The sequence below is a fragment of the Dromiciops gliroides genome, chromosome 1 (genome assembly GCF_019393635.1).
Source record: "Dromiciops gliroides isolate mDroGli1 chromosome 1, mDroGli1.pri, whole genome shotgun sequence".
NCBI lineage: Eukaryota > Metazoa > Chordata > Mammalia > Microbiotheria > Microbiotheriidae > Dromiciops > Dromiciops gliroides.
This window is the reverse complement of record NC_057861.1, coordinates 434,375,581-434,388,855: the sequence shown is the minus strand read 5'-3', so window position 1 is coordinate 434,388,855 and position 13,275 is coordinate 434,375,581. Positions and strand designations below refer to the sequence as shown.

Below are 13,275 nucleotides of genomic sequence, written 5' to 3'. Positions count from 1 at the left end.
CTCACCGCTGCAGCAAGAGGCAGAAGGGATCTCAGAGATCATTTAGTCTCATCAGTTTCATTTTACAGATGAGAAAACTAAATGAGTCAACAAAGTACTAAACTAAGTGCTGGAGATACAAAGATAAGTACAAACATGACTCCTGCCTTCAAGTAACTCAGATTTGATTGAAGGAGACAATATGCAAACAATTGTGTACATACAAGATATATACAGTGTGCAGAGGCGAATGGCCAGGGCAGGTAGGATAAACAGCAGAAGGAAGGGATGAGGCAGAACATGAGGCGTAGGAGAATGACACCTGGGCTTTGTACAGAGGGGCTCTTCAACACAAGGTTGATCAGTGATGGTTGACTTTCTTTGGTTGAGGTGACCCATCAAACCATCTGATGTCTACATTTAATAGAAGTAAAGTACCTATCATCATACTTTTGGTAAGATTGAACCTTAAATTCCTGAAAATGAATTCAGACCCACCCAATAAGTCTCCGAATGGAGGTTTCTTATTCTTTCACTCTATTTGAAATATCACTTAAACTTTAGTAAGAATTCTATTACCTACTCTTGCTTCAGTAGGATTTTTTAATATTATATAGATATAGACTGTACTATAATAATATTCTGTCTTGTTTACTGAAGAATTAACAGACTATATCTTTCTTGACTGCAGATAAATTGTCTATTCAGGAGACTTGGGCACAGCTAGAATCTCCGAGTATTTGGGGTGTTTTACGAGGTGAGTGAACGCTTTAATTTTCAACATTTCTTTGTGGAAAGTGTACAGTGCATTCTTTACAAATAGGCAGTTGCCCAGCAAATAGAGTACCAGCCCTGGATTCAGGAGGACCTGAGTTCAAATGCGGCCTCAGACACGTGACACTTACTGGCTGTGTGACCCTGGGCAAGTCACTTAATCTTCATTGCTCTGCTCCCCCCAAAATTATAATGGGCATTAAAAAAAACAAATATGCAATTGCCATTATGTCAGAAGAGACTGAATAATGCTAAAAGTTTGTGAGAAACACCTTGAGGGGAGGGGTTGTGAGATTTTGTGAAGAAACAGGCTGGATTTAAAGTTGAAGAACATGTATTCAAATCCCAGCTGTTCCATTTACTAATTGTGTGACTTTGGTCAAGTCTTCTAACTCCTCTAGATTTCAGTTTCCTCATCTGTATAATGAGGGAGTTGGCCTAGACACCATTAAGCTCCCCTTCCAACTATGATCCTATGGGAGGCCATAGTGGACTGCAAGTTTCAGGTGAACAGTGTGGCATAGCAGTCAAAAGATCTAATATGATCTGAATATCTATCAACAGAAGCATCACGTACAGGAGGGAGAGCATAGTCCTTTTGTACTATGCCCTGGTTAAAACATATCTAGAATATTGTGTTTAATTCTGGGTCCCATATTTGAGGCCATAGACAAACAGGAGATTGTCTAGAGTATGGAGAGCAGGCTAGAGAGAGAACTAAAAAAATTATACATAGGGGTAGCTAGGTGGCGCAGTGGATAAAGCACCGCCCCTGGATTCAGGAGTACCTGAGTTCAAATTCGGCCTCAGGCACTTGACACTTACTAGCTGTGTGACCCTGGGCAAGTCACTTAACCCCCATTGCCCCGCCAAAAATAAAAAAAATTAAATAAATAAAAATTATACATAAAGATTAGTTAGAAAAGTTGATGTGATGGTGATATTTAAAGATGAAACTTTGGAGTGTGAGTGCCAAAATTTGATATACTGAGCATTATTTGGGTGACTCACCTTAATATTGGGGTCCCGGAAATATGAGGGACCTTTAAGGTTTATCCTCCCCTCTAAACTGCCCTCTTTTAGATATTTCTCCCAGGCCAATAAGAAAGGAGCCTCTAAACTTTAGTTCACAAAAGGATCAGGTTTTATTACTTGGGAATTAATTAAACAACAAAGGTGACACTAATAAAAATAAAAGATAAGGAAATAGGAAAATAGAAATACAGATAAATATTCTTAACTCTAAGCTTAACCTATGCAACCTCAGACTGATGTACAATTTAGCTAGTTCAAAGGAATTTAGGGTTTTCCATAATTAAACTCACTCAAGCCTGAACAGTCAGTCTAAAGTTGCTCAAGCACCACTAGCTCGAGGGCCCCACCAAATGCCTAGCCTTCCAGAAGCCGCCTAGCGTTCCAGAAGCCACCTAGTGTTCCGGAAGCTGCCTAGTGTTCTGGAAGCCGCCTAGCGTTCCGGAAGCAGTTTGCCTCCCTTCACAGAGCATTCAATCTCCCTCCCCCAAAAGGGGGGGGGGGGTGTCCTTCAAAAGCTGCCCATGGAGAGTTCTCCTTCTGACCTCAGTAGCATGCGTAATCCTCAGGGTGGGCCAGGTGTGGCCCCTCCCAAATGATTCAGCTAAAACTGCGATATTAATCTTTACCACAAATAATTTTTACCACAGGAGGGAGACATAGCTTCCTTCAAGTGCCTTGAATAATAGTAATAACTCCCTATTTATTGAAGTAAGAGTTACTATTTATTTAGTATTATGCAGTAAAAGTTATAGCTGCTTGTTCAGTCATTTTTCAATTGTGTCTAACTCTTTGTGACCCCATTTGGGGTTTTCTTGGCAGAGATAATGAAGTGGTTTGCCATTTCCTTCTCCAGCTCATTTGACAGATGAGAAAACAGGCAAACAGGGTTAAATGACTTGCCCAGGGTCACACAGCTAATAAGTGTGTGAGGCTGGATTTGAACACAGGAAGAAGAGCTTTTCAGCTCTTCTCTGCTGTAAAAGGATATTGAACTTAAATGCCATGACTAGCTCTACATTTGGGGTTTGTAGGGGTAAGGAAAATTTGTAAAATTGACAACTTCTGGGACTGACATGTAAACAAATCAGTATAGGTGTAGGCACCCTGCATTTTAAACCCAATCCAGTGAAAATAGAGGTTCTAATTTGATCTGTGAACTTTTAGAAATAAGCAAACACTTACATATATTTAGTGGGTCCGTTTGTATGTGTGTGTGTGTAGAATTATATTACCTGGTTTTAGCCTAATATTTGAGCTGTGTGGCTTATACTGTTGTGTGTTATAATTATATGCGTATGAAGCTGTGCATTTTGTTTTCTCTAGGTTTGGAGACTTTCAGCCAGTTAGTTTACAGAGATCCTTGTGGGGCTGTGAGTATAACTATAATTTACACATTGAACTAATGCTGAATGTGAGTAAATAAATGATTGCATGAATGCAGGAGGACTTACTGAGCACTTCCTATGTGGCACATGTGCTGACTGCTGGGGATACAAGTAGAAAAGGCACAATCTTCTATGCTTCCAAGGACTCACACTCCGATTGGGAGAGACAACACAGAAGAAGTCTCAGCTGCAGGACAGATGTTCTAAGGATATAGCAGCAGAGCAGCTGAGAGGGCCCAGGTGTCATAAGGGTGCATCAGTAATTCAGATGGCAGTGCAGGGGTGTAGGTATAGATAGGAAGGCCCAGAGGCCCTTAGGATGAAGTGATGCTTCATATGCTAAGTCCTGATGACCTAATGTCTTAGCAAAAAAGGATCCTCCTTGGTGACTCCCAGCTCAGCTGAGCAGGAGGAATAGCCAGATCTGGCTGCCTTTGGTCTGGTCTTTTGGGGAGTGGGGTGACACCCCTGCTGTGGGCTCTTCCTGCTTTGCTGGATAGGGATGGAGGGAGGAAAGGAAAAGGGAGAAGGGCCTTATGCTGACAGACAGCTCAAGGGAGAAACAGTAGAGTACCAGGCTCGGTGTAGGAATAAATTCTTTACTTTAATAGCTGTTAAATGAATGGCCTAAAATTGCAGAATGAGATTTGCATTGTTATACATGGCCATTGTGTTGATTTGTTTTGCTGGACTATACATATTTGTTATAAAGAAAGGCTTCTACTAGGGAGAGTAGTGGTAAATAGTGATAGATAAACATATACCAAAAGTGCATCAGTAAAACATTTTTTTGTTTGTTTGTTTTTGCTGGGCAATTGGGGTTAAGTGACTTGCCAAGGGCCACACAGCTAGTAAGTGTTAAGTGTCTGAGGCCAGATTTGAACTCAGGTCCTCCTGAATCCAGGGCCGGTGCTCTATCCACTGTGCCACCTAGCTGCCCCCACAAATAGAATATTTTTATTACTACCTTGGTTAAATGTTTTATATTACATGTACATGTGTGTGTGCGTGTGCGTGTGTGTGTATTAGGGCAGCTAAGTAGGTGGCACAGTAGATAAAGCACCAGACCTGGAGTCAGGAAGACCTGAGTTCAAAGCCAGCCTAAGACACTTATTAGCTGTGTGATCCTGGGCAAGTCACTTAATGCTGTTTGCTTGGTTTCCTCATATGGAAATGGCAAACCACTAAAGTATCTTTGCTCAGGAAATCCCAAATGGGATTACAAAGAGTCATACATGACTGAAACAACTGAACAAGAAAATATGTATATGTATATATGTATATTTATATCTATATATAAAATGTAACATATATAATTTAATAAGGTATTAATAAAAGTGCTCTATATCGATATTGTTATATATTTTATTAATTATATTTCTTATATGTTATATACAGTATAACATATATTTCTTAAAAAACAAACTACATAACAGTTCACGGTTTCTTATTTCTTGTTTATTGAAATGTTTGTTGATAACTTAAATTGTCAATAAAAAAAGAACATTCTTGAAAAGATATATATATATATATGTATGAATGGATGGATGGATGGATGGACAGACAGACAAGACAGACATTTAAATGACTCATTTCGCCATGGTTTCTCTAATGCATCAATTGGTTTGCTGTGATTCTCAAACTCAGAATTCCTTTATGCTCTTACCAATTATTGAGGATGTGCCCAAAGAGTTTTTATTATGCGGATCATATCTATTGATATTTACCATGTTAGAAATAAAAATGCCTCAGTATTTTTATAAGAAATAGTTTTGAACTCAAGGACTCCTTGAAAGGACTTTGAGGAACCTCCTAGATCTTCAGACCAGACTTTGAGAACCATTGATCTAAAGTAATGCAATAAAGGTTTACTTTTGTTGAGCCCCAAGTTACCCCTCTCATCCAGGGTAAACTATTTTCCAATATAAGAATACTAATTTTTAGCTCAAGTTGAGGGAAAAATTTTTTAATTCTGTGAATTTTTTATTATTATTCATAGTATGTGGTCAACGAGACAATGGTGGAGGACTTTCCAAGGTTTGGTTTTAGAGGAATTTTAATTGACACATCCAGACACTATCTGCCAATGAAGACTATTCTGACAACTCTGGTAAGTTACGTTTTGGCTCTGCTTAAACTATACCGAGGTGCTGTTGCTCACATTCATAATAGCTCAAATTTCTATAGCTCTCCAAGATTTAGTGTTTTTCCTAATAGCAACCTTGTGAGAGCTATGTTGTATAAGGACCCCCATTTTACAGATGAAGAAACTGGGGCTTAAGGAAAAATAAGGACTCGCCCGTGGTCTTGGAGCTAGTGTCATAGTCCAGATTCAAACCTGGGCCTCCAAACTCAGAGTTTATCCTACAGGCAACTTTCATATCATATATTCCTATAGCTTAACTAGAACACTGTTTGTAGGTTATAGACAGAACTGGAAGGAACCTCGGAGGTCCCTGTCAATCATAGAAGGAAGTGAGGCCCAAGGTCAAAGCACAAGGCTGCACAGGTAGCAGAGCCAGGATTTGAAGATGGCTCCTCTTAGCACAAACAGATCGCTCTTCCACTGCGCTGCACTGTTCTTCATGGGCTCTGTGGAGGTGTGACCTTCTTTCAGCAGAGTTAGGGACAGATAGGAGCATCAGTTCCCAGCCTTCTTTAGCTTGAAGCGCTCCTGTCCCTGATACCACCAGTGCTGTTTTGTCCTGTTCTAGGACATTTTTACAATTCTCTCTGGTGATTTCTTTACCCTCCATTATGTATCCTTAAGATGTGCCCACACAGGCCTGGAAGAATTGGAAAATAATGTTTTCACTGAGAATTTTTGTTTGTTTCTTTTCTTTTTTCTTTTTTTTTTTTTTAGTGAGGCAATTGGGGTTAAGTGACTTGCCCAGGGTCACACAGCTCGTAAGTGTTAAGTGTCTGAGGCCGGATTTGAACTCAGGTACTCCTGACTCCAGGGCCGGTGCTCTATCCACTGCGCCACCTAGCTGCCCCTATTTGTTTCTTTTCACCAAAATTTTATGAGCAAGCCAAGTTAGATATAATAAATTTTTATGCTCTGAAAAAAAAGTGACTTCCATTCCATAAAGGATTTCAAAAGAGAAAGTTTTTTGCATTTCTTTTCCTTTAAGGTTTTCTTTAAAAATGTCCCTGAGTCGGCATCTCTCTGCCAAGTTATAATACTTGGCTTTACCTCATCTCCACATAGCACTTTCAGAGACTGAAGAGGGAGCTTTTCTGTCCTCTCACACGCCCTTCCTCCTCCCACTTCTCCGTCATACTGAAGTTTACCTAGGTGTTTTCTCATGTTTGAAGGACTAAGATCCCTGTCTAGGCTAGGGGAGAACTTTATACAGTGGTGGGGGTTGGGGTGGTGGGGGTGGTAATAGCATCTATGTAAACTATATCGGAGGAGCAGCATTTTGTCTCTTTCATGCCTTTCTCCCTTGTGTATTGTTCTGGCGTTTTTCAGTCACATCCAACTCTCTGTGTCCCCATTTGCGGTTTTCTTGGCAGAGATCCTGGAGTGGTTTGTCATTTCCTTCTCTAGCTCATTTGACAGATGAGGAACTGAGGCAAACAGGGTGAAGTGAAGTGACTTGCCCAGGGTCACACAGATAACAAGTGTCTTTCCTAAAATAATGTATATTTGGAAGTCACAGAAACAGAGAGCAATCCACAATGTATTCTAGATGCTGCTTGACATGTACAAAGAATAATCTTGAATTTGTTCCCTTACAGGATGCCATGGAATTTAATAAATTCAATGTTCTGCATTGGCATATAGTGGATGATCAGTCCTTCCCATATCAGAGTACAACTTTTCCAAAGTTAAGCAGCCAAGTGAGTAATTTATACAATTATCCTGTCTACAAAGCTCTTTAGTATAGCATGCTTATGAATTAGAATCTTATTAGATTGTAGCTTTAGGTATTTATTGTTTGAAACTTATAAAATTAGCTTTTATTTTTAATAAATTCTAGGGAGAAATGCACAAATAAAAATAAAATTAACAACTTTTTCATTAACAACCAGACCTGTTTTTGAATAACAGAAATCAGTCATGTAAATTACCATGGGCACGTAATCCTTTACCATGTAATTGCATTTGTTTTAAGAAGTAGCAAGTCATCATGCTTTGAAATGCATCATCTTAGGACTCAACCAGTCTACCTTAGGTAGGGATTGCTGGAACCAGAGCTGTCATCCTAAAATAGAGCCAAAATGGCAGAGTATCAGGAAGAAAAACAGTGAGCTCCCTACTAAAATTTCTCAGAACAGGTCTAGAAAACACAAGTGACCAAATCTTGATGGGGGAAATCCAAGCAAAAGTCAAGTCATTTTTCTAGCCAGGTTGGCCTAGGGAGACAGCAGAGAGGTAGGTCTGTGGACACCAAGGATCCGGCCAACAGTGTTCAACGTTACACACTCAAGCAGAGGGTGAGGCTGTACAGTGGAACTAGACAAGGTCCCATTCTCAACTGGGGGGATGCAGTGAGAAGGAAAGAAGGTGGATTTTTAACTATTTTATTTTTTTCAACGAGCAAAAGTTAATTCTTTGGAGGTTCTAAGTTGGATTCTAATTATGAATTAACTTGGGGAAATATGAAAAGATCATCTTTAAAGAATCAGGTTTTAAAAGCCAGTTATTTGTGACCAAGGACATCTAGATTTTTCTTTCACTTTCCTTGTTATATAATAGGGGTGAGCTGGTAAGCATTACAGAAAACAGAAGACAGTGGTTGGGGGTGGTTGGACAGATATTTTAATAAAACTGTGATTGACTAAAATGTAATGAAAAGACAATGACATGATTTAGAAGAAATTCTCAGCAGACTTTCTTCTGTCATTTTTTGTAATATTTATTTTAAAATAAAGAATCCAAGTGTTAGAAGAACATCTATAGCATGTTGAGTTAGTAGGAAAATAATCAAATTATTTGTCACATTTTTGAAGTAAAAATGACAATCTATAGCAGACTACTTGCCTTCTCAATGAGGGCAGAGGGGAAGAAAGGAGGGAAAAAATTTGGAATTAGGCAGTTGAAAAATTGGATGTTAAAAATTGTTTTTATGTATAATTGGGGAGAACAAAAATATCAAATAAAAAGAACAGTAAAAATTGGATTATTGAAAAACATTAGGACATGTGAACTAACTTTATGAATTTTAACTTTAATAAATATAACTCCTACAGGGAGCCTATTCTCCTCTCCATGTTTATACACAAAGAGATATTCAAGTTGTGCTTGAATATGCTCGATTACGAGGAATCAGAGTTATCCCAGAGTTTGATACTCCAGGCCACATGGATTCCTGGGAAAAAGGTAAAAAGTTTGTGTTTTTAATGGTTTCAGAGAAATTGCAATTTGAACTTCTTTCAAGTCATTTTATGACTTTATGATATAATTTTATAATCCCCTAATTTTAATTATTTTTATTTTGCAATTTATTTCATAATCCCCTTATTTTGTTCTCCCTGAGATAGCACTCATTTCTGATAAGATGTAGAACCTTTAAAAAAAAAAATTTGTCCAACCCTTTGTTGGAATTACTCTTAACCTTCTAATGTAACAGATACCCAAAGCATCACTTAGGGTACCTGCCATGATCAAACCTCCCTCCCTTCCTTCCTTCCAAATCTTAATCCTATAATGAACAAATTTCAGCTCTGAAATCTGGTCCCAGCCTATCTTTTCAAGCTGATTATTCATTATTCCTCTTCCTCCTCCCTCACCAGGTGCTGATATGCTTTCCCCTGCACACCACATTCCATTATCTCCTGCCTTGGGGGTCTTCTCATAAGGTGGAACTCAGTGTCCGAGATGCTCCCCCATTAAGGCTCAGCTCCAATATCACATCCTTTATGAGGCCTTTCCTGATCTGCCTCTCCTCAAAATAATCACTTGGCATTTATTTTGTATTTCTCATATTCCTCTGGTTGAATTACAAGCTTCTTGAAGGCAGCTACTGACTCCCTTTTATATGTGTGTCTCTAGCACCTAGCATAGAGCCTGCCACGTAGCAGGTGCTTAAATAAAGTCTTTTCGGGGGATGGACGCATTGATCACTTGTGAATGGTTGGTTAGGCTTACTTATCCCCCCCCCCTCCCGTTAACTCCTCAGGTGGGCTACAGTTTCTTAGCCATTTCTTAGAATTATAGGATTTTAGAATCCAACTGCTCCCCAAAAAAGCATTCTCCACTAAAACATGTCCCAAAATGGTCATCCAACCTCTACATGAACATCTCCACTACTTCCTGAGGCAACCCATTCCACTCCTGGACAGCTCTAATTGATAGGAAGTTTGTCCTGACATCAAACCAATTTACTTCTTTGTAATAATCTCCTAAACAAAACAAAACAGCAATAATAACAACAATAAACTACCAAAAACCCCACCTCCTAGCCATGCCTACTTCTTCTTCTTCTTCTTTTTTTTTTAGTGAGGCAATTGGGGTTAAGTGACTTGCCCAGGGTCACACAGCTAGTAAGTGTTAAGTGTCTGAGGCCGGATTTGAACTCAGGTACTCCTGACTCCAGGGCCGGTGCTCTATCCACTGAGCCACCTAGCCGCCCCTACTTCTTTAATTCAACTCAGCAAACATTTATTAAGTGCTTACACTGTGCTGTGGAAACATAAGAAGAAGAAAAAGCTCCCAAGGAGCTTACACCCGAGTGGGGGAACACAACACACAAGAGGAGGTTGGAAAAGGATGGACACCAAGGGGTGACTAGAATAAGGGCATCTCATTCTGTGGAATTGAGACCAAATAGGGATGCAAATGAAAAGTGGAATGAACTGTGAAGTCCAGGGCCCTATAAAGGAAGGCTTTGGGTGGAGTTGTGTTCCATCCTCCAATCAGAGGGGAGAGGAGGCTGAGGGAGCTGGGAAGGTATTGAGTATATATCTAAGGTTAAATTAAACAGCATGATGAGGTTTCTGGTGATCAGCTTATCCTGAGAAGGGCGTCTTGTTCTATGGAGTGCAGACCCAAGCAAGGGTGCAGATACAAAGTGGAGTTCTGCCATCTGGGACCAAATTAAACAAGTCCAATCTTTCATTCAACTTGACAGCAGTGCCCTTGATTCTCCTCTACTCTCCTTTCCTCTCTAGTATTTTCAGTGCTCTTTATTTGACATGGGCTTAAGCTCATTCACCATCCTGGTTGCACTCTGCTGGATGTGCTCCACCTGATTATCATCATATTTATTAAACTGTGATGCCTAGAGATGAACAAAATACTCCAGAAATTGAAGCCGCTAGACTCTTATGCAAAGAATAGAACTACTTCTTTTGGATGAAAAGCTTCATTTTAAAAAAACACACACAAAAAAGAAAGAAAAGCTTCATTCAGAATGTCTTAATTCTTTGATTGCAGGTCAGAGAGGCCTCTTGACACCTTGTTATAAAGGAAAAGAGAAGACTGGTTCTTTTGGACCTGCAAATCCAATTTTGAATTCAACCTATGTGTTCATGGCAAAGTTTTTTGAAGAAATTAGCCAATTCTTTCCAGACAACTACATCCATTTGGGAGGAGATGAAGTAGACTTCACTTGTTGGTATGACTTCTTTAAAATGAACTTTGTTTTCTAAACTCCTGCCCTTGAGGCACTTATGAGAGGCTCAACATTGTGAAAATGGGTTTTGATCAATCTAAGTTCTGAGTAATTCTAAAGAATTCCTCCATGTGAACTCCAGAAGGTACATCCAATTTTATAATATGCATTCTGAGTCTGTGGGCTGAGGGGCAGCTTACAAAGCAGAATCACGATGCTGAGAAATTGGTTATAAGCTTCTTAGGTAAGGATACTGTGTTTAATTTATTCTTTGTACTTGTATCACCAGTACTGGGCAACAGAGCCAGTGAAGAAAAATTTAATTGAATTTTTGAATAGGTCTTTTCTTTCTTTTTTTTTTTTTTAGTATGAACTAAATTTTAAAAACAAAATTATTTTCAAAGCATTTGCGCGTTTTAAGTGGATTTTTGTTGTTGAATTCATTGAAGATCATAGAGTTGGTTCAGTGAAAGGAGTTAAAGCTTTGTGGAGTTGTTTGTTTTTTTTAAAGGTCTTTGAAATCACTTTGAATTTGAGGAGGAATAAGGAGGGGTGTCTTCAAGGGAAAGCATTAAACAGTTACAATAGCTACCAAAAAAAGTTTTTAGGGCAATTTTACTTTCTTTTTTACAATTTTAAGTCTGTACAAGTGTCAAAAGAGGCAGTCATGACGGGTATTTATGAATGTATTTGCAGTATTTAAAGTGACTTTAAAAAAAAACAAAATTCATGATGAAATTCTCTCCCTTAAATCTGAGGGCTAAATTAAATTAACTTTTTTTTTAAGGCAATCAAATCCAGATGTGACAGAATTCATGAAGCAACAAGGCTTTGGTAAAGATTACGAGAAACTTGAATCTTACTATATTCAGCGGTAAGTTACTTGAATGCCTCATCTCTCTTTTGCTTTCAGATAATTCTCAGGAGGTACTCAGTACTCAGGTAGTATCAGTTGTGTGATCTGTCTGGTATTTCCCCTCTTCTTACTCCATCCTCTGTGTCACTGGATGACAAGGGAATCTGAGGCTGCTGAAGTTTGAAAGTTGAGAAGATCTCTCTCCAAGGTCTTCTCTACTCCCATAGTTTTAATTAACCCTTCAAAGCACCCCAGCTGAATCCACAGAGCCCCATTACGGAAAGCTGCTCAGTGGGTGAAGAATTTTTCAAGGTCAATAAAATAGGTAAAGGTCAATGGAGTCCTCATTTCCAAGCAGTCCCTCTCTTTTCTACTGCTCCAGTGACAGTGATAGAAAGGCATAAAGGGAAGATTGAAGGTGCTGAGAATCATATGGTTCTTAGATTATCTATGAATATTTATTTAACTTTTGGTACTGTGTGTACGCTTCATGGAGTGCCTGAATCATGGCTAGAACCTGATTGTACATGTATAACCTATATCAAATTGCTTGCCTTCTCAAGGAGGGGAGAGAAGGAGAGAATTTGGAACTCACATTTTTAAAAAGTCAATGTTGGGGGCAGCTAGGTGGTGCAGTGGATAGAGCACCGGCCCTGGAGTCAGGAGGACCTGAGTTCAAATCCAGCCTCAGACACTTAACACTTACTAGCTGTGTGACCCTGGGCAAGTCACTTAACCCCAATTGCCTCACTTAAAAAAGTTAATGTTAAAAATTTTTCTTTACATGTAATTGAGAAAGAATAAAATAAAATACTGCTACAGGGAAAGACAGCAGTAGCAGCAAGAAGTTGGAAAAGATGGTTCAGAATAGAGAAAAGAAAGAGGCTTGTAGACTACTTAGGAACCTCATGACTTACTTTCTCCCAAGATGATTTGTAAAGTGTTTGGCAAACCTTAAAGTACCACATAGATGTAGACTATTATTCTAAGAAGAGAGTTTGAAAGTTGTGGAAATGGGGAGTCATTACATACAGCAGAGGCGGCTGCAGAGACTGAGCTGCACAGCCAAGATGTGTGACTTCACGGAGGATCGGGCTGCTGAGTTCGAGGCCTTCCAGCTGTTTGACCCCATGGGGGATGGGAAAGATCTTATACAGTCAGTGTGGGCATGTGATGCAGGCCCTGGGTCAGAATCCCACCAATGCTGAGGGAATCCCAAGAGTGATGAGATGAATGTGAAGGTGCTGGACTTTGAACACTTTCTGCCAATGCTGCAGACCGTAGCAAAGAATAAGGACCAGGGCACATATGAAGACTACGTAGAGGGGCTTGGGGTGTTTGATAAGGAAGGGAACAGCACAGTCACGGGGCGCGTTCTCATCACTCTGGGTGAGAAGATGACTGAGGAAGAAGTGGAAGTGTTGGTGGAAGGGCATGAGGACAGCAATGGGACATCAATGGTTATATCAACTATGAAGAGCTAGTCCAGATGGTGCTGAATGGCTGAGAACAAAAATCCCCTTTCCACAAAGAATCCCCTAACTTTCTCAGCGTGAAAATGATCCTCTCACCCCTGGAGCAACTAACTACATTGTCAGGGTCACCAACATCCTTCCTTCCAACTCCCACTACATGTCTTCTTTGGCCTACCTGCTCTCTGCTTTCACCAAATTAAACTTGCTAA

General features: G+C 39.6%; 1 protein-coding gene across 1 annotated transcript in view; it reads left to right on the top strand.

Moving 5' to 3' along the window:
• Nucleotides 1–13,275, top strand: part of HEXB (hexosaminidase subunit beta) — a 35,189-nt gene that overhangs the window by 9,716 nt on the left and 12,198 nt on the right. Inside the window, exons 3-9 of the mRNA XM_043981251.1 lie at nt 671–736; nt 3,112–3,158; nt 5,173–5,283; nt 6,918–7,019; nt 8,373–8,502; nt 10,558–10,738; nt 11,523–11,609. Of these exons, the coding sequence (XP_043837186.1) occupies nt 671–736; nt 3,112–3,158; nt 5,173–5,283; nt 6,918–7,019; nt 8,373–8,502; nt 10,558–10,738; nt 11,523–11,609 (724 nt within the window). The remainder of the gene's footprint in view (nt 1–670; nt 737–3,111; nt 3,159–5,172; nt 5,284–6,917; nt 7,020–8,372; nt 8,503–10,557; nt 10,739–11,522; nt 11,610–13,275) is intronic.